The sequence below is a fragment of the Euprymna scolopes genome, chromosome 41 (genome assembly GCF_053919585.1).
Source record: "Euprymna scolopes isolate OS-2025 chromosome 41, ASM5391958v1, whole genome shotgun sequence".
Taxonomy (NCBI): Eukaryota; Metazoa; Mollusca; class Cephalopoda; order Sepiida; family Sepiolidae; genus Euprymna; species Euprymna scolopes.
The window spans coordinates 23,247,299-23,269,895 of record NC_136522.1 but is presented as its reverse complement, the minus strand read 5'-3'; the positions used below and the strand labels follow the sequence as shown (position 1 = coordinate 23,269,895).

General features: G+C 31.3%; 1 protein-coding gene across 1 annotated transcript in view; it reads left to right on the top strand.

The window, feature by feature from the left end:
* LOC145266419 (transmembrane protein 41B-like) overlaps positions 1-19,193 on the top strand; it is a 96,332-nt gene extending 77,139 nt beyond the window's left edge. Inside the window, exon 7 of the mRNA XM_080122084.1 lies at positions 18,737-19,193. Coding sequence (XP_079978210.1) covers positions 18,737-18,906 — 170 coding nt within the window. The 3' untranslated portion in view covers positions 18,907-19,193. The remainder of the gene's footprint in view (positions 1-18,736) is intronic.
* Positions 19,194-22,597: the final 3,404 nt, after the last annotated feature.

Below are 22,597 nucleotides of genomic sequence, written 5' to 3'. Positions count from 1 at the left end.
CCCACATTAGATTATTAAAAAATAAAGAAAAGCACTTGAAAATATTCAATGTAAGTAAAAAAAAAAAAGTAGCATTTATTGTCTTTGGTAACAATTATTTATTGATTATTTGTTTTGTTTTTCACCTTTTTTTCGACTAACCATTCTTAAATCTCACTATAAAATCGATTTTTCCAAGTACATTTTAGGTTTGGGTTTGTATTACTGTACACATAGATTCGAAAAAGTTGTCAAAAAACAAATATATAACAAATAAATGTTATCAAAGGCAAGATAAGTTACTTTTCTGCCAAACTGGATATATTTTTCGTGTTTTTATTCAATGTAACATATTTATTCAGCTCGAAAAACAGTGTTTACCGATGTATTCAAAAATTCAAGATGGCATCTCACACCCTCTTTAACACCGTAAGTTTGTAAAAAGGTGTTATAAATAAAAAACGATACAAAATACTATTAAAAACCCGGCCGAATATATGTCAACCTATGTCACAGTAACATGTATTGTGCGAGTTTTTAACAGTATTTTATCCGGTTTTTTATTTATAACATCTTTTCCCAAACTTACCGTGTTAAAGAGAGAATCAGACTCCATCTTGAATGTTCCAATACATCGGTAAACACTGTATGGTTTTCGAGCTGAATAAACATGTTACATTGAATAAAAACACGAAAAATATATCCAGTTAGGTAGAAAAGTTACTTATCTTGCCTTTGATAACATTTATTTGTTATATATTTGTTTTTTGACAACTTTTTCGAATCTATGTGTACAGTAAAAGCGATTTTCTGGACATTTCTTTCTCCTGATCTCGCGGGGTTTTTTTTAAATCTCAGTTGACAACATTGCATCACTAAAAAAACACCACAGGCTTAATTTAAACAGAATGTGTTTACAATATCGGTAAATTTTCAATGGGTTTAATTACATGATTATTGATAATGTAACCATGTGATTGAACTTTAATTTAAATTAACCACACGTGGTCGCAAAATGAATGCCGACGCTCAAAGTGTATACACATTTTGACTCCTCCCTTTACTTAAAAATTCACCAAAAATCAGGAAATTAACGAATTTTAATGAAAATTGCAGTATTTTTCAAATAATGATCACAGAATATAATGAACTAATTATTTTTACTTAACTCTTAGTGAAAATGTTTTATTTTGTTTAAACAAAAAATACCTTTACTAAAGTTATGGTTTTCAGTAGTAAATAAAAAACGCAAGAATTTATTTTTGCTTTTTTTAAAGCATCGTAATTTGTAACAATAAAAAATAATTTTTACAGTAACATTACGAAAAAAGCCCCTAAAGTCCGTATTAATGTATTCGATATAACTCGAAGAAAAATGAATTATCGTATACTATTTAGGAAATTAAAGATTCAGTTAGATTCCTATTTCAGTCACCTAAATTATTTAGGGTGAAATGAGTTTAGGAATTTATAGCCAAACCTAAATATTTTTTTTTTGGTAAATATCCAGATACGCTACTACAGAACACCGACCACTTTAATTTGTTGGGGGGGGGGGCGTTCAGTTTTCAGTACATGGGATAAAATTCCTTCGCAACTGATAAAAAACTTAGTCGCAAGCATGCCGAAGAGAATTTTTGAAATAATTCATAATAATGGAGGCTATACTAAATACTGAGACCCTTTTTAGTAATTTATAATTGCCTTTTGTTAGATAAATTATCAGTGGTCTTATCATTTTGACCAGGTGAAAATGTTTGTTTTTTAAAAAATAATTATTAGATCAGGGTTAAGGTTTCGAATGAAGCAGATTTCATTTTTTTCCATCATATTTTCTCTTTTAGCAATGGTTTCAATCATTTGTTTGATTAAAAACTCGATAATATGCGTAAACACTTACTTTCTTAAATGGTCTTATGATTTTGACCAGGACTGTGTGTATGTGTGTGTATATATATATATATATGTATAAACTGTACTGAAGGTCAGAAAAATATTGGTGCTCTCACTTTCAAGCCTAACATAAAGAAGGACCAGTTAATGGTAAATGTTAGATTCTCGTCAGCAAAGAAAAGATAAACAGAAAACAATATGGCTGACGAGAGCCTAACATTATTTACCATTAACTGATCCCCCTCATGTTAGAATTGAAACCGACGGCATCAATGTTTTTCTGACCTTCTGTACAGTTATAAATAAATAAATATTAAGCTCTTATATTGAAATATTTTCTTTGTAATCGAGCACTTTGATGGAATTCTTTCCCAAAAGCAGTAAACAAATATGTATATATAATCTCGCACACGTAAATATCACAAACCAGCCTAATTTGAAAATAGTAGAAATTCATTTAAATTTCAACTTTTGATATTTCATTTATTTTGTTAAAGTTTGGATGTAAACAATTTTTTTTTCTATTCATAAATATGCAACTCTTTCTCTTGTGTTAGTTTTTTTTTTTTTTAAGGCTATTTCATAACAAGGTTATAAGTTTTGGTGGTGATTTTTTTTTTTTTTTTTACATAGGCATCACCACATTATCAAGGCCAAGAGGCCACTCAAGGATAAGGGTTAAAGAGTGTACAGTAGAAATTGGACATTATAGTAATCATTAGTAATGAAAATTTGGTAAAGTTGATAACTTATATGGAACGGCTCATCAAGAACTTATTTACGTTAGACTTGAAGACAACCATATTGTAGTCAGCCGGAAAGCAGGAAAACGGAAGATAATTCCACAGGCGTGCAGTTCTAAGAAAAAAGCTTTGTTCATGGAATCTACGTTTAGGTTTAGGCACAGATAAAGAGTGGGGGGAATTATTGATAGTGTTTACAGCTAGACGAGTGTTTCTTGTGAAAGTTTGGCGAGGGGGGACCATAGATTGAAGCTCAGTCGAACAATTTCCATGAAAATAACGATACATCAGAGACAAACTCGCAACATCTCTTCTGTGAGATAGAGGTTGCAAGGAAGAGAAAAGGACATCTCCTACGAGGCTACGATTTTTACATGAAAAAAAAATGTTAGTACTTTCGTATTTGATGTGTGCGATATTGTGTATTGCTATGCACATATAGTCCCATCTTTAACAAAAAAAAAGCTTCTTGTCAATTTGGTGGACTTAAGATATGCGTTTAAGTCGTCTTTCAGAAAAAAGATTTATTATCAAAAGAAAAATCTAATTAAGAAGATTGAATTTGTTTAACTGTTGGAATGAATCCGTTGTTGTCCAGAATTCCCCCAGATTAAAAAACAAAAAGAAAAATCTGTATGTGTACATGCAATAAAACGAAATTATCATATTCACGTAAATTGGTCAAGTAGCTTTATTTTTATGAAGAAAATCATTTGTAAGTGATTAATGATAATTTGTAAATATTACTACAAAAATCTGGCAAGTTTGAATTAATGTTGAGTCATCTCCCTTTGTTTCTTGAGGTTTTTTTTTCTCAAAACGGCAGACAAGACTACTCTCTGGATACTCATAAAATCTGATGTTCTTATCTAAAAATAAAAAATTATTTGATCAATTTACGTGATTTTGGGAATATGTTGTTTCATCATAGGTATCAGATTTGATTTTTGGTTTTATTGTAGGAGAAATTCTGGACAGGAACCAAAATTTTTCTAGATATAATTGGGACATCTAATATAAAATGTATACTGCGGGTATGTACGATTCAAGAATATTAACGCAAACTATCATAAAAGATTTGAACGTTGTCAATCTTCAAGATTAACAGGCTTGTAGACTGGAATTGCAGGATGTCAGAAAACGTCTCTCCTCATTAAGGGAAATCCGAGAATCATTCGAAAAGTAAGGCCTCCTATTTTTTCAACTCAAAAACTAAAATGTTGAAGAGCTACGGAAATTGGAGTGGTACCATTTAAAACAAGCAACCATTAGTGTTCCAGAATTAATTTTTTTATAATAAAATCACCTAATGCACTTTTGCAGGCCTTTGATGCCTCAATTGTAAAATTCCGGAGCTCACTTTTTCACTCAAATCTCTGTTGCCACTCTAAAATCAACGAACCCATCTTCTAATTGTGCTGACATCAGCTTCATAAATGTTCAACAGTGAATATTAATTATTTTCTTAGAGTTTCACACCATCAATATCTGCAACAGAGAGATGAAACGTTTAGGTCATGAATGCACACGTTCAGTCATCATAATAATGCAATTTGCAATCCCCTCTGATCCATTTGGGTGGAATAAAAAAAAATAGAAGGCATTACATTTGGAACGTCCCTCATAGAGTGATAAAATGAATATGACTGGGATAAACTGCTCACATTTAAAGTTCCATTCCTTTTAGATATCTTGAACATTTTGTTTTGTATTTAAGTTCCTTTGCAAGAGATAAAACTCACAACGTTTCAAATAATTTGTTCTATATTTCTCAACATTTTATCTTAAGTCTATGTTCTTCAGGATATACCGTTCAAAACTTAAATGATGGGCAATAACTAAATAATTAGCAGTACGTGGAGTTATCTCCCTTAATGTGCAAGAGTATCGTCCCTTGAAAAATGAGAGAAAATGTTTGAAGTTAATATTTAAAATGCTTGCATATTCTTTAATTATTTCATGAGATATTTTATTGTTTTGTAAACTACTTATGGGATCAAAGTTTGGTATCTGTTCTATCAGTGCAAAATAAATCTTTCTGGATTGAGACTCCTCAGTTTTACACAGCTGGATTTTCCTTGCATATCCTTTGTGAGGAAGCCAGAGATTTGTTATTTGTATAAAAATAATATTTCATGCTTTAATAAAAACAGTTTTACCCCAATATTAAAAAAATTATAATTACACTAAAACTTTATGTACTTTTAGGTAAAAAAAAAAAAAAAAAAATTATGCAAATTCATTCAGTATTTTTGTTTTTATAAAATAAAATTTGATCGGTAAATGGTATCTGGTATTGTGATTGTGCTGCAATTTGTGTTTTTCGTTGGACATTTTCTTTAATAACAAATTTGTTTGTGTTTTTTTTTTGTTTTTTTTTTTCAGTTGATTTAGGAGAAATGTAATACATTTTGATTAAAAAATCACATTGGTTTTGTTCAATCAGATCAAGTTTTCGAGCTATGACCACATTGTTTTTTTACATTTTTGTTCACATATACGAGATGCCTTAAATAAGTTTCCAGACTTTTTTCGTCTGGGCACTTTTATTGATAGTACACACATGAAACTATAGTCCCTTCAAAGTAATCTCCTTTGGCTGTAATGCACTTATACCATTCCAACAACTTCTGGAAGGCCCCATGGAAGTCCTCGTGTGAGCGTGTCAATGACTCTTATCACAGCCTCTTTCATCTTATTTGTCTCATACCGACAAAGTCTAAGGTTTTTACTTGCTTGAGTTTAGGGAATAACAAAAAGTCACAGGGGAAAAAGGTCTGAACTATAGGGACAGTGAGGAACTGTCCTGATCCGCATTTTGGTCAAATAGCCTGGGACAAACTTTGCAAAAATCCTCTACATCTTAAGTTCCTAGTGAATAATTGCGTGTAGAAAACTGGCCACTTATTGCCTCTATAGACACACAAGTCCTTATCCATGAGATTCTTTATTTGGCCAATCAACTCTGGTGTTCGGACTTCCTTACTCTTCCCACACTTCTCATCCCTCACAGACTCCCTGCCTTCCTTGATGCCACTCAAAAACTGATGCTTGATTCATGCAAGATGATCCAAAAGCATACACTTCTGTGGCATTTTTTCCAAGTTTAAAGCAGAATTTTATTTTGTTCTTTTAAAGTGTCCTCACATCCAGATTGCATTTTTGAAATTCACCAACTGTGATAATTAGGGTGTACTCCAATTCCTGCTGCAGCTGTTCATTTGAACTTGAAATCATAAAAATTAATCAGCTATCTCATAAGATGTATAGCAATAACATGTTGAATTTTCAAGAGTCTATGATAATTTTAAATGCCTGAACCAAAAAAGTTTAGAAATTTATTGAAAGCACCTTGTACACATTTTAGAAAAAGTTCGTACGGGTACAATGACATATCTAATAATTGTTTTGATTGGAAATGATTATTTTAATGACATTAAGTATTCAGGTCTGGTAGTTCTGGGTGGAAAGAGATCAGTTTGAAATCATAAAAACTCAAAATCTTCCAAAAATTGGTGCTCAGCCTACACAAAGAAGGGCTGGCTTGTGTGGAAGGAATGGGTGACTTGCAAAGAAAAGACCATCATTAATGACTCTCTGGTGGACAAAAGCAGAATACTCTTCCCACCTACTGCTTCACATCAAACTCTGCTTAATCCAGCAGTTCACCAACGCTCTGGACCAGGATAGTGACTGCTTCACTTACTTGTGCCAAGCTTTTCTAGGATTGACCATGAAGAAGTTGAAAGCTGACATTCTTTGATGGTCCTCAGATCCGGCAGCTTATCCAGAGATCCTCAATAAAAAAAGTGGAACTGGAAGCGTGGAAGGCATTTGTTCTGTTAGTGAAGAACTTTCTTGACAATAATAAGGCCAGAAACTACGCAGAACTTGTCAACAACATGATGACTGTTTTCAGAAACCTGGGCTGCAACATGAGTATCAAGATGCACTACTTTTTTTCACGTATTGACAAATTTCTTGAGAACCTGGGTTCGATGAGTGACAAATAGAGGAAGAGATTCTATCAGGGCCTGAAAGAGATAGAAACCAGGTATCAGGGTCGCTGGGACACAGTCATGATGGCTGAATACTGTTGGAATCTTAAGAGAGACCTCCCTGCTGCTGAGCATTCCAGGAGTTTAAAGAAATGGAAATTTGAAAAATCATAAAGCAACATGCAATTTACGTGTACTTACCTTTATCAATACTCACCATTCAGTTTACAGTAATCGATGTTTCTATCAGGTAATCAATATTAATGTTGTTCGTAGAAAAAAATTTTCTCTTAAAAACATAATAAGGATGATATCTATTGACAAAAATCATCTGCTGATAATGCCACAAACATGTAATCGATTTTGTCACCCGATCTGATTTTTTTTTTTTTTTCAAATCAACTTAGCACAAAAACCTGATGGAAAAAAAAACGGATGCCATCTCCTGATTTGGCAAAAAAATACCGTAAATCATTTGTAGAAATTAAAAACTAAAAAATTGTTGCTCACATGTTTCACATTTTTGTTTATACATACCATATCACCTTCCACCTATATTTATATGTATGTACATACGTTATCACCTTTCACACATGGGTAAAAAAGTTGGGTATTTATTGCCGAACATATTCTGTTTGGGGTTTAATTTTTTAGAAACCCATTATTTAACATGAGGAGGGGAGGGTGTTTTGTAACTATTCTGTATTTTTACCTAACAATTTAATCCCTAATTCTTAAAGGTAAGTATTCCGGTGATCAACCAGCGCACTTTCACCCACACATGTATGTTCGTACATACAAAAAATATACTAAATCATATATATTTATATGTATATTCAGTAGTCATGCGAGATAACCAAGTTGAATAGATTTAGGATTCATCATGGGATCCCGATTTCAAATCTCGCTAGATTCAGCTACTCTAATGAGTCGTCTACAACGAAACACGTCACTGGATAATTATATTTTTAAAAAAATTAAAAAAAAAAAAACAATACATATACTGCTCCCCATTTGGGGGTACCAAATTTGTCAAAGGGAAAATTATTCCCAACTCGCATTTAGGTAAAAATGCACTTTCGTATAAATACTTGAATTCATTCAAAAAGTATCGCTAACAAAAACAAATAAACAATATCTGAATCAGTTGTAGAAATTTAGATAACATTCAAAAAGTAAATAATTGTTGCCGAATGTAATCTTTTTAAAAAGTTGACCAAAACAATATACAGATGTTGCCATTTGAAGAAATTCATTAATTTCTCTATCACTTATTTATTATTTAGTTCTAAAAAAAAAAAAATTTAAAAAAACGCATAATCTAAACTGATTTAGCTGAGGTTGTTAATCTACAAATTTGTTATTATTGTTATGTATATATATAATATATATATATATATATATATATATATTGTGTATATTTAGGCAGCATATTCTCCTTTAAGCATATGTTGTTAAACAGCACAGCATTTTCTTGTTTGACAATTTTCCGTTTTATTTTTTCCAGTTTTCGAATAATCCTTCTTGTGTTATATGTAAAATGGTGTAAAAGTGTTCCGTAGTCTGCGAGCGCTTTCGGCGTTTCCGCCATCGTCTGGCTGGTTATATAAAAAGTCGTTTTAAAATTACGTTGAATGATAAGGTCGTGTTTTAAAATTACATCGTACTATAAGATCGTTTATGGCTTATGTGGGCTATTTATATACAAATTTATTGGACAGTTTTTTTTTTTGTTTGTTTGTTTTTTTATATATATACATTAACAGAGGCATTTTAAAATATTTTTGCTGGATTCATTTATATTGTTTATTTTGGGTTGTCTCACTTTTATATACAATACCTCCAACACCTTCAGTCTCATATATATATATATATATATATATATATATATATATATATATATCTTGTTTTTCTTTTACAGTAAAACAAATCAATCTAATAATTGACCAAATCTTTATAATTAGGATAAAAACATATGAACTTTCTTTGATAGAAAGACTGCACAGAATAGTTAACAAAATCACCCCCCACCCCCCGGTGTTAAGAATGGTTTTCTAAATTGTAACATCATTTAAAAACTCCTTACATGGGAGTTCTATTCCTACACCATTTTATTTTGCATATCACTCATGTACTATTTTTAATTGTTTACGAAAAAAATTCAGTTAACATTTTGTACACTAACTATGAACTAATGCAAATCGATTTTGTTTTAAAATCAAAATAAATCTTTAGTTGTTGTAATTAATTACAAGGAATTTTTTTTTTTTTTAAATATCTAGAAAGATCTACTTTTTAATATACTTCCTTTCCCCTATGTATTTTTATGTTTGCAAAAATAATATGCGGACGTTACAGTGATTTTACAGTAGTTTGAAAAATATTTGGATGCAACAAGTCTTAAATATTTACAAATTTTAAAAGAATTGGAATCAGTAATTGTATCAGAATCAGGGGGAAAAAATTTTAGAATCGTCCCATCACTAATAAAAATATTCATCATAAAATGGCACTTCCGTATGAGATGACCACGGAACGAGTTATTGCCTCCTGATCTTTGAATAAGAAGCGACCTCTATCGGTTGTTCTGTGAACCTCAAATATATAAACAAATGTCTCCGAGAATGCAAAAAAAAAATAATAACGCAACAAGTAAACAAAAACATGAAAATTAAAACATTTATTCTATAAAAAAAAGTGTATCAAATTGTAATTTTAATGTTTTAATATTTCTTTTCAATGAGTGATTTATAACTGAAAATAAAATATGATCTAAATGTAATTTTAAAAACATCAAACCTTTATAGATTTTTTAAAATTTGTATTTTTTTTTTTACACAGAAATATATCAGAATGTAATTTTAGTTTCTCAATGTAGCAAAATATAATTTTAAACTATAAAAATGTATTGACATTTACTTTCAATTTTTTAATTATATATTTTTTTCGAGTGATTTTCATAGAAACCTTGTTGGAATATAGTGTTTATTACAATGTTTATATAGTGTTTATTACAGTTAAAAGAAAAATATGAGTTATCGACCTTGTTCTTTGGTTGACAACAACCTCTATTGGCCATTCTCGAAACTAAAATACAAACATTCGCCTCTCATACAGAAGTGCCCATAAAATTAACATCTTTGGAATTTTTATTCCCTTTCCATAATCATTTCAAAAGTTGATTTCAAATAAGAGAGATATGGTTTCTTTCAGCACATTAGGTGTGACATTTTACTGATGTCTAACAAACAAACCTTATTGACTTTTAATGCTAACGTGATTGAAATTTTACAAAAACCAACTCTTTTTTTAAATCTTGAGTGGGGTGGGGTTCTAGCTTTTACAGGTACCGGGGATAAGTGGATACTCAGGGATTCAGGTTCACTTCTATTGACAGAAAATAGTATACATATGAATCAAATATTAAAATAGAGTATATTTGAATTTTTAAGAGGGTTTCTACGTCTATAGATTCCTTTGGGAGTCACTTCAAAATTTACAATTACTTCCATTATCTTTTCTCGGAAAGTTTCTTGTGTAAATACACATTTTTTTTTATGTAGATTCTATTACGTTTATTTTATAGGAAACACACAGCCATGGAGTTTCATATAATATATTTTCAAATATTATTTTTATACATCCAATCATTAGGGCCCTGTCGGTGGGGTATTAGAATATGCCAACTGCCCCCCTGCAGAGGGTAAAAGTCCCTCAATGGGGGTCCTGGATATGACCTTAAACTATATCCAGTGGTGAGGCCCCAGCTTGTGGGCTTTGGGGAGTGTGGAGCCACCCTTTAATTACCGTTGCTCCCAGGTCCACTCTGACCCGGAGTGGTAGTACCTGTTAGGGTCCCAACTATGGGTTAAATAGAAAACGACATGAAAACAACAAATATATTCTATTAAAAAAAATTTTTCTTCAAAATCTTTGGATTTGGCATTAAATAACCCGAAAAGGGTTGATATGCCGTAAAAAGAAAACAACCAACCAACCAACCAATCATTAGAGTAGGAAGTGATAATTACTACTGGTTGAGAAATTCGAACCCAGTCATAAAACCACCTTTGACTTCATAGGCTAGCATCTTTACCTCGAGGCCACTAGCAATTAACACAAGGAATGAAAGAGATTAAATGCCTATAAATGCCATATCGGCAGACAATCATAGTAAACAGTCAGAGAGTATTCAACAACCGGAAGGTGAAATTTTGCATTCACACTAAAGTTGACTGCGTTTTTTCTTTTTCTTTTTCTCAATTTCCTAAAGAGGCCCAACTTTAATTTTTTTTCCACAATTATCAGTTTAGAAGGTGATAATTATTATTCGTTGGGAAATTTGAACCCAGTCACAAAAAGATTATTAATATACTTCCAGATACTCGACCAATAATATTAGTGGGGCAGGTTATCTCAATATTCCATAAGAATCTTTCACTTAGTGATACAAGCACCAAGTGAAAGATTGTTTCAGCAATCTGACCCACTCTAATCAAATAAATATCCACCAGTAATATTTGATAATTGTAACTGTGGTTGGGGAATATTTCACTTAATGGTATCGCACTTGTTAACAGCAGCAGCAGCAATTACGCATTAATATTGTTGAGAGACACCATCTGGTTGTTGAAACCATTTGTGTAACCAATTTCAGCTGTTGTTGATAAATGATTTTATGAAAGAACTTGTGGTTTCAGCACAAACATCAAGAGAAAAAGGTTTTGTTCATCCCCCCCCCCCATTTCATCTTTTAATAAATGGACATTTGTTTGCTTTTAATTTTTTTTTTTTCTTAATCCGATTTTGCCAGCTTTAGTTTTGACGGCATGTTACAAATCATTGTATTCGCTTTAACACCCATTTTTATATGATGGCATGTGTAGGACGGCTTTTACTAATGATCAATAATTTTTGGGTGTAATAACATTTTTACGGACGGACAGGTAAACATTTTTTTTTTTAACTGACTATAATATAAAAAAGCGAAAATGTGTTTTTGTGTGGTTTGTTTTTGTTTTTTTTTTTCATGTGTCCGCCAAAGGCTTTGGGGGGAGGGGGGGTCACTATGTCTTAAAACTTTTTATATACTATCTAAATTATAATATGTCCGATTTACAAAACGAGGTCGTCTGTATTTTTTATGTTATAAAATTTGCGCTGTCATCTCATTTTCTCTACTACTATGGTGTGATGTTTGACCTAGAAAACCACACGTTGTCGTTCAATCACCTGCTTTTTTTAATGTTTATTTTCAACAGTTCTCAACTCCCTGCCTTTGTAGTGTCGTGGTAAGCCATCAGGCTACTCGCCTCAAGGCTTTAGGTTCGAGCCTACCTCCCTCCCAAAACTTTTTTTTCTTCTTTTACACACTGGCAACGCCAGGCACCCCTGCTAGTCTATAATATAAATTTCACCTGTCTCTTTAAATGTATGTTTGCATGTCTGCCTAAAACTTTCAACAAAGGTGACGGATTTTCACGAGATTGGTATCATTCTGAAGCCTGACCCTTTAGACGACAAATATCGAAAAATTGGCTAAAAACATTTTCTTCACCCTCAACTGGGCCCTTTTCTACAGAGAGGGGTCGCTTTTTTCACCGATATTTTTGAAGGTCATCCCCTCTTTTATATTGACTAGCCTTAATTTAAACCTATGTCATTTCTGGTTTGTCGATGGACTCAACAGCAAAGATGTCACATTTTGGGGCAGGGGAGTCACATTCTTTTCCTCCTTTGCAGTATGGGTTCGATCGAGCCTGCCTGCCTACTACCACTTTTTTTTTTTTTTTTTGCTCAACACACACCAACTCCAAACACCCGGGCAACACCGGGCACCCAGGCTAGTCTAATATATAAAAGGCAAAATGGACGAAAGCATTTGTCTGCAAAAAACTTTTTTCGTTGGGCTTCTCACGTCGATTACATTCCGGGAGAAGTATTCTTATACTTCCTAGATCATAATATCTTGGTTTTGCAAACGGACATCATTTCTTTCTTTACTTTGATCGAGTTTTAAAAAATTCCCTCGTTTTGAGTGTTTGTCTTTCTTATATAAATAAATAAATCGAAGCAAAGGCATCCACCTGGCCTTCCAGGCCGGGATGTTTTGAAGGCAATTCACTTTGATCAATGACAGGGAAACCCTTCATATCAGACATTTGCTATTCATTTGGACACTGCCAGAGCTCCCCCTTTTAGGTGGGGAGCTGGGTTTCCCCAACATCGGTTGATATGATGTGATATGTGTTGGTGGGTTTTCTCTTAGAGTTCTCTGTTGGATTCATTACTGGAAAACCCACTGTGCAGGAACTGAACAAATTGTCTAAAACAACTGACACACATTTTCTTATGAAAATAGGAATATTTTATTTTCACAATTAAAGCGTATTTTAAGAACTCTATAGTTAAGATGAACTAGGGACCAGGCATCCAAAATCCAACTTTTTATGACTTGTCTTCAACTAAATTGCAATTCGTCCCTCATCAAAAAAGAACATGAGAGAGAGATAGAAATAGTGAAAGAGAAAAAGAGAGAGATACATTAATATATATATATATATATATATATATATATATATATTAAAGTAGTAGAGTTTGTGTGTACAACTCTCATCCAGTCCAAACCACTGAACCGAACCTGACATAACGATGGTCCCCACCTAGGGATAGTGCACAACATTTTTCAAGGTCAAAGGTCGGGTCATAGCTTATGTATATATACTCTCCTACAGCCCACACCCTGAACTGATCATTACCAAACCTGACATGATGATCTCTGATCTAGGGGTGGAGCACACAATTTTTCAAGGTTAAATGTTAAGGTCAAGACTTTGCTGTACGCTTGGGTACCCACTTTGCTTTGTGGGTACCTGATAATACAGCAAAGTCCTATGCCAAATGCAGTTATCTTTGCTCGTTTTGTTATAATATTACGGCAGATTTTTGTGCATTTTAAACTTTTCAGAAGTCCGTGTCATCAACATTGATCTGACCTTTTTTTTCATTCTGGCTGCCTTCATTTTTTTCTCAACATTTTTGTCAGTTTGAGTTAAGCAAAGGGTTGGTGTATTTGTCATGTTTTACTAACAATTATTTTCAACTTGTCTCCCCAAAAGAACATGACAGGTATGGTATACAAGCACTTTAAATGTGGTGAACTCAAGTGCTGATCCGGAAAGGGCTCTTTATCATTGTGCCACCGCAACAGAATGATGGAAGTTTCTATAATTATTTATCTGTGTATATATATATATATATATATATGTACGTACATCCTGTGCATTAACATGTATTTTCGCCTTAATTCCTTTCAAATAATATTTATTCTGGCTAGGAACTTTAACATGAAATCATTTTCCACTAATCACTTTCATGATTTAAGCTGCTTACATTATTAATATTAAAAATTGCTTACATTATTAATATTAAAAAATTGCTTACATTATTAATATTAAAAAATTGCTTACATTATTAATATAAAAAAATGCTTACATTTTTCTATCACAGATTTAACATGTTTACATGTTTGCAAGAAATATTAAACTATTTAAATTATTTGTATATCTCAATAGTAGATAAAATATTTTCTCTATTACATTTTCTGATACTGTGGTCTACATGCAGTTAGGTTTTGGTTTAAATCACGGACTTGAATATAATAAAGCAATTATCTACTTAACTATTTTTTCATAAATAATTTTACCAGGTCTTCCTTTTAACATGCATACAGTACTAACCATTTTAAATTAAATCCACCTCAAGCAAAACCATTCAGTATTAAATTAACTCATAATAGGGTTAGATATGAAATTGAATATAAATTCCTTAACTGCTAATTTTGGTTTTAAATTAAAAAAAAAAAAAAAAAAAAAAAAAAGATTTGATAGCACTAGTAATTATGAAAATTGTAACATCTCTTCATAGTTAGGAAATTTTGAAGATCAAATCGATGAGCTGAAAAATTTAGTGAATTTCGGTTTATTTTGGTTGAAATTTTTTTTTTTAATAAACGTTTTGAATTAAAAAAAAAATTTGTTTAGTTTTCTTGGGATTTTTTTTTTATTTTGCATATTTTTTTAATATAATTAATATTTCAAATCACTACACTTTAATGTGCAACCCTCATTAACATGTTAAACATTTTTTACCTTTTTTTTTTTTTTTTTGCTATCCCCCTCTCTTTTCTCTTTTTCCCCTCTATTCCCCCCTCTTCTCTCTTTTCCTTTTTCTATGATTTTTTTGTTTATTGTTTTCATATCTCTCTTTCTCTTTTAATATCTGTTTAATTTTCTTCTGTATTAATATTATCTATGTTTTTATTCTTTATTAACCTCTATTTTCTATTTGGGTTTTTTTTTTTTTTTTTTTTTTTTCTTAAAAATTTATTAACATTTTTTTCAGCTTTCTTGTTTTTGTTTTTTTTTTATTATTTTACCTTTTTTTATCCTTTCAATCACTTTATCTTTTTTTTCTCCCATTATATCAATACAGACTCCCCTCCCTAACACCAATCAATATTTTACCCCCTCCACCTTTTCAATACATCTTCACCGGCTGTCCATGTCCTTCAACCAATCAATATTCGGCCTTTTGTTCTTTCTTAGAAATTCTGATCCTTATCTCATACACCCATCTCGCTCCCCCACCTTGCTCCATGTGGCTGTCACTTTAATAAACATCCAACAACTGCTCAACAGCAGTGACACCCCACTTTTCACCATTCTCCCCCCTCCTCTTCGCACATGTCACAGTCTTTGGGTTGGGCATCTCTCCTCAAAGGCCACTCAACAAACACTCTTTCCTTTGTGTTCCTTTCAGGGAATTTTATAAGATATGTTTGACCAGGGACGATGCTTCCCACCCGATCCCCACCCAAGGGCCTCCCCAAAACTGCCCACCTGATTTCTCTAAAATCATTTTCATTTGGTTGCTAAGCTCTTCTATTCATTCGGACAACTCCTAACAAGAATCTCCTTTTTCTTCTTCTTCTATCCTAGATAAGGTGAGTCACTATATAAACACATACGCACGCACACATTCATACAAGCAAACAGTTGCACTTAAAAAGATGTTTAGGATCTTTAAAAAATCTGAGTTGGATTGTATGAGATATTGGGTGAATACAATTTGGATTGTATGAGATATTGGGTGAATACAATTTGGATTGTATGAGATATTGGGTGTTAATGCTTGTGTTATGTTGATTAATTGAACTATCATTCTCATCTTGGGTGTTATTAGCACAACGTTTCAGTCGCAGCAACCTGCGACCTTCTTTGGGTGTTTACTTTTTTCCTCTACTAAGGAAAAGAGGGTTGGTTCTGCATCACAAGAATTTGAACCGTGCGTTTGACGGTCACTAAAATATTTTTTAAAGCCTTTAAAAAATGTCTTATTGACCCCTGAAGATTGAACCTTCTTTATGATCTACGGACCCACCCTTAAATCCACGGTTCAAATTTCTTGTAATGCAGAGCCAATCCTCTTTTCCTTAATAGAGAAAAAGAAACACGTTTTCAACACCTGAAGAAGGTCGCAGGTTGCAGCGATCAAAACATTGTGCTAATAATACCTAAGATTAGAATAATAGTCCAATTAATCAACATAACACAAGCATATTGGGTGAATGTCTGGCATCAGGTAGGATACCCCATCTCCAGCTAGAGCAAAAAAAATAATTTATTTTTAAATATAACAAAAAGATACTAGCTGTATTACCCGGCGTTGCCCGAGTGTAAAAGAAAGAAAAACTGACTTGTTTATGAAGAAATTTGTTTTTAATAATTACATGAATTTCTACCTTTTTGTTCTGAGATGAGTCATTATACATACATGTACAGTGTTGCCCATTGGCCTGTCCATGAGGTCATGAATTTGCCAACTGCAAATCCTACACAGAGAGCAACCCCTCAAAAAAAAAAAAAAACAGGGCCACCTGTAAGCTATAGGTGGTAACCTATGATGCCTTAGGACGGGATCCTAATGGTTGAGCAGTCCATTATCAAACGATTAGCACCATTCCACTTTGGTCCTTGCTTCAACTTCAGGAAGTCAAAAGGGCCTATAGGGAACACACAAACATACAAAGTGCCTTTTATATATGAATTGATTATGAAAGAACATCCTTACAGCAGTGTACTTAGAGGCAAAGATATATATATATATATATATATATATATATATATATATTTAAATAAGATACATATTATATACGTTTGAAGCCAAAACAATGCATTGTTACAAAATAAACATATCTATTTTGTTTGAAATTTATGTTAAAATTCATAAATATATTTTGAAGGAAAATTTCATCTTCAGTATGTCTTTTTTTTTTTTTTTTTTTTGCCATGTTGTTGTTGGAGCAGAGAATTAGCTGTTTTTTGTTTCTACGGTAGTTTTTTAAGTCTTGGAACGGTGCGTTTGGTCACGAGATTCACGTTAAGATTTTGTTCCTTAGAAGCGCTGGTTGAATTTAAATTAAGATACGTATTATATACGTTTGAAGCCAAACAAATTTCAAACAAAATAGATATCTGTTTATTTTGTAACAATGCGTTGCTTTGGCTTCAAACATATATAATATGTATCTTATTTAATTCAAATTCAAACAGTGCTTCTAAGGAACAAAATCTTATATATATGACTAGTTTAAATTACTCCCGATAGAAAAGAAAACATACACCCAAAGAGGAGGAAGAAAGGAAGATATGTGCGTCCAACAAATATATTTGTGGGAGAGAGGAAGTCACCTGTCTCAACAATAAATTACATGTCTTGATTGGTGTCAATTTGGTAAAAAAAAAAAAAAAAAAAAACCAACACTTTTTTAATTATATCAGCCATTCTTTAATTATTGAACCCCTGACGAGATGGTTAACGTTGAAACATAGATCAATCATCATAAGGCCTTTTCTGATATTTATATAATTTAGTCGTGTATATTTGTAGGCAATGTCTTTTCTTTTTATATAATTTTTCAATGGCAAATAACAAATTTGTTTTTAGTTCTGAAAAAAAATTTTTTAATTCTTTTAAAACTGAATTACTGTTAATTTAATACTAGTCTCTTGAACATTATTTTTACAAATATTTCTCATTTTTCTTTTTTAAAGCATGAAAGTAATTTTTTTTTTTTTTAATTTAGTAAAAAAAAAAAAAATGAAAGAAAATTAACAATTGTCCAAGAAAAATTTTTGCTAGTTTTTTTTTTTCTACAAAACTATGCAAACCAGACAATGTTAAACCTGAGGGATTATTGCAATAATCTTTCTCTCTCACCTCAAGTGGGAGAGGTTCACCCCTCTCATTGTATCAAATTATTACATCTCTTTCACTTACTGCTACCTGAAGAAGGAGGAATGTTTTCCTCTCTCACTGTATCAAATTATTACATCATCATCTCTCTCTCTCTCTCTCTATCTTTCTCTCTCTCTCTCTCTCTCTATCTTTCTCTCTCTCTCTGTGAAATGGAATTTATTCTAGTTTTTCCCAAATTCTGGGAAAAATGTCAATCGTCCCTGTCCACTCAGATGACCCGCACTAGTTAAAAAACCAGTTGGCCTGCCTGTTAACAGAAATTCCTATTCACATAAGAAAAATAATTATTTTCTTGGCAGATTTTTTAATCAAATTGCAAGTTTTTCTCTTTTTCAGAAAACACAAGTTTCACATACAGTAGAACCCCGGGATACGGTGGCCCCAGGATCTTTTTTTTTTTTTCAGGTTACGATGTGGAATACAATGTTTTTCCAGCCTCTGGTTATGGTATTTGTCCTGCCTTACAGTGTTATTTATAATGTTATTTGATTATAGACATGTGTATTATATACTGTACTGTATTTTGTTACTAATTTTTAATATGTACTGTATAAAATTTTGCTTAAACCCTGCTATACAGTAATTTCACCTTACGATCCCAACCCTGAAACTGATTAATGCCGCATCCCGGGGTTTTACTATACACCTTTTTTAATCCAATAATATTGTTGCAGAAACTGTAAAAATAATAGAATTTACTAAAAGCAAGGAAAGAAAATTTGAAACTAAAATTGACTTTTCTTTTCTTCTTCCACATTTAGTTTTTGTTTGTATAATTTTTAACTTTTTTTTTTTTTTTTGCAGGTGTTGGACCACCATCATTTGTAGCTATCCAAGCTGGGACAACGTTGCACCAGTTGACGTCATCAAAAGACACCGTATCGTGGACGTCTATCATAATTTTATCTGTATTTGCTTGTCTATCTCTGTTGCCGGTTGTTCTGAAACGACGTCTTCAGAAGAAGTTTGATTGACGTCAAATAACAATGATAGTTGTTTGACTAGCGCCCTTCCCCCCTCTCATGCCGCTTCGATCTTTTTTCTTTTTTTTTCTTTTTTTTTTTCTTTCTGTACCCATTATGGATGAAGAGATGGTGGTGTGGAAACTGTTTCGCTCCTTTCTGTTTTTTTTTTTTTTTTCTAAGTATTGAAGCTGGGACATCAACATCTTGGAAGACCTTTAAATAAAAAGAATTTGGTGAGATGAACAAATGAAAAAAATTTTAAGAATATTTTGAAAACACTTAAAAAAGTAAAGAAATATAAAGACAATAGACGCGTGTGCATTTGTGTGTGCATTCGTATACGTGAGAATTTAGGATATGAATATGTGACATGTATATATGCATCAGCACATATATTTGTTTACACATAAGTAACAAAATATGTTATACTATATTATGTTTACACATAACATAAAATATATTATACTATATTTTGTTTATACATAACATAAAATATATTATACTATATTTTGTTTATACACACATAACATAGAATATATTATACTATATTTTGTTTATACATACGTAACATAGAATATATTATACTATGATTTAGTTCTACTCATGTGTTGAGAAATTTTTAACTAAATACTGAAAAAAATATATACATATTATTTTATAAGTGTATATTATATAATTATAAAGATAAAAGAAACTTCATATTAAAACACGTATGAGATAGTGATTTAAAAAGAAAAGATAAAAATAAATTACAATATTTATTAATCTATCAAATATTCAAACAAGGAATTATAATAAAGAATTTTTCTTTGTTTGAATATTTAATAGATTTCTAAATATTATAATTTATTTTAATCATCAATTTTCTTATTTTATTACATATAATGTGTGTGTGTGTGTGTGTGTGTGTGTATTAGGGTTGGGACGATGAATTGGGAATTGGAAAAATCAGAACTTTTTGGGATATCGGAATCAGAAAAATTTGAGCCTATTTTCCGATGCCAAAACCGATTCCTTAAATTATCTTTTTTATTTGATTTTTGGTTTAAGAAACATCTTCCAATGCTTGCAGTAATAATAAAATATATATTTACTGATTTAAACTTCCAGTAAGATAGATATATAGATCACCTCAAAAGTGTGTTTTTACGTTTGAGAAAAATATATACACATTTTATGTGTTTTTACCATAATCGGAACAAAATAACTTTTATTGTTAAATATTTAGAGATTTATAAAGAATCGATATTGGTAATTGTATTAGAATCGGGGAAAAATATTGAAATTGTCCCATCACTAATATATATATATATATATAATTATTATTATTATATAAATTGTAAATTTTCATTCCAGTTATGACAAAAAGTTAGTTTGATTTATATATATATATATATATGTATGTGTGTGTGGGGGGGGGTTAATATTTACTTATAAAAATTCACCAATATATTAAAAAATCATGATTATGGATTGAGTTTTTTGTGATAACTTGAATAAAAGTTTACAGTATCTAAGCTCTGAAAGTGATAATACATCTTCATTGAGCTTACTATTCATAACAATTTTGACTATTTTGTAAGAACTATATGCATTAAATAAGTATACATTTTTATATTAACTATAAAGATATATATTGGTAGTCGTGAGCATCTACTTTTGTGATCAGTTCAGAGTTTTCATCTGGACGTGTGATCATTATACGATGCCTTCTCAGAACTGCCAAGATCACAGTGTAGTATCTGCACTTCACCTTTTCTGTCTTCGGTCAGTGGAGGAGAAATCTTTCATGACTGAGGCAATTTTTATTATTGTTTCCATCCAGAGTGCCCCATTTTGGGGAGCTGGAGTTTTCCCACATTAAAAACTGGCCTTGTGTCTAACTCTGCCCTCGTGGGGAGGCTAGTAAACAGGAATATTACATGAACAGATAATTTTATATAATGTATATACGGTTACCTTGGTTACATCGGGGAATTATGATTTAATTTAATTTTCAAGGTTAGTGTCGTTATTGAATGGATACAACATGATCGTATGCATGTTAGAAACCATGGTCATAGTATAAAAAAAGAAAAGATATTTAAATAATGGTTACGCGATCATTAAATAAGTATATCCATTGCTGGAAAAAATTTATCATTTATGAGTGACAGTGTCTTCGTGGTGAATGCCAGCTAAATCTGTTCTAAATAGTGTCATGTGCAACTTGATCTAGAGATATCTGCATTCGTATTGAATGTTACATTAATGCTTTCTTCTGGATGGGGTGCCTTTTTTTACAAAGGGTTTATGGATACTTTGTAAAATATGTATTCACTGTTTCATGAATATACACATATGCTACTTATTTTTTTTTTTTTTCTGTAGTTAACAATGCTTATTTATGAGTAGAACTTGGTGAAAACTTTCTGAAAAAATATTATAGCAATTAAGCTCCATGTAAATGCTTGTTTCATTTGCAGAGGAAATCATCAGACTAACAGTGATTAGTGCAATGATTTCCCCAGGAATGAAATATAAACGTTTTTGTGAAGCTTACTTGCCATAAGTATCTTCTCATATTACTATACAATGTGTAATCAATATATATATATATATATATATATATATATAGAATGGCCTACACAAATGCAATTACATTTCAGCAAGCCATGTGCTTCATCAGTTAATATAAAGTTCTACTTTGTATTAAACAATTCTGAAAAAGAATTTAACCCCATCTTTTTTCCAAAGTGCTCAATTCATTCTAAATATATTTGAACTTGTTTATATATATATATATATGTATATATATATATATATGTATATATATGTGTGTGTGTGAATGTGTATATAAAAAAAATCTGAACACATACCATATTGGTATGTGTTCAGATTTTTCTTATTCTTAATTTTTAAGTATCTGTTTTTTACGTTAAGCGCATTGAACTTTCAAGTTGGAAATATGACATTTAATATATATTTAAAGCTCCATATAATTTGATGTTGAATTGAGTTTTTCCATTCGAATCGAACCTTTAATTAAAAAAAAAACAAAAAAACTTCCAATCTAGTCAGTCACTTCTTCATTCACAAAATTTTGAATTACAGAACCTTTAATCTTGTCATCTGGGTGTTTCATCCGCAGAAGGAGAGGAATTCGTAAAACTCGTAAAAATTCCTTTTTTTGTTATCATAAAAGACTCAATATTTAGCCTGTGAAAACGAAGAGAAAATAAAACAGACAAATATTCATTCACATGTTAAGGTATTGTCTCTTCTTGAATATACAGGTGCTGGCAACCTGAAATATCACTTTTATAATTGGATGATTTTTTTTTTTCTATTTTAATGACAGCAAATCTCAATGTTTTATACAAATATCCTGAACTTCACAGGTGATTTCTGCTGATCCCTCTTTTCCCTCTCCTGTTCTTCTTGTGTGTGTGTATATATATATATATATATATATATATATATATATATATTAGAATAACCTGAAAACCAACCTCTCAAAATTAGAATTTGTCTGAGTCAAGGCAGGGCTCAATAGTGTTTTAGATAGAGCAATAATAAATATAGTATATCTTAATATGTTACTGCAGTTTCTAATCATCAGAAGTGCATAAATAAATTCTTAAACATATTTATATATTTGAATACAAATTTAAACTAACCTGACATATATATATATATATATATATATATATATATATAT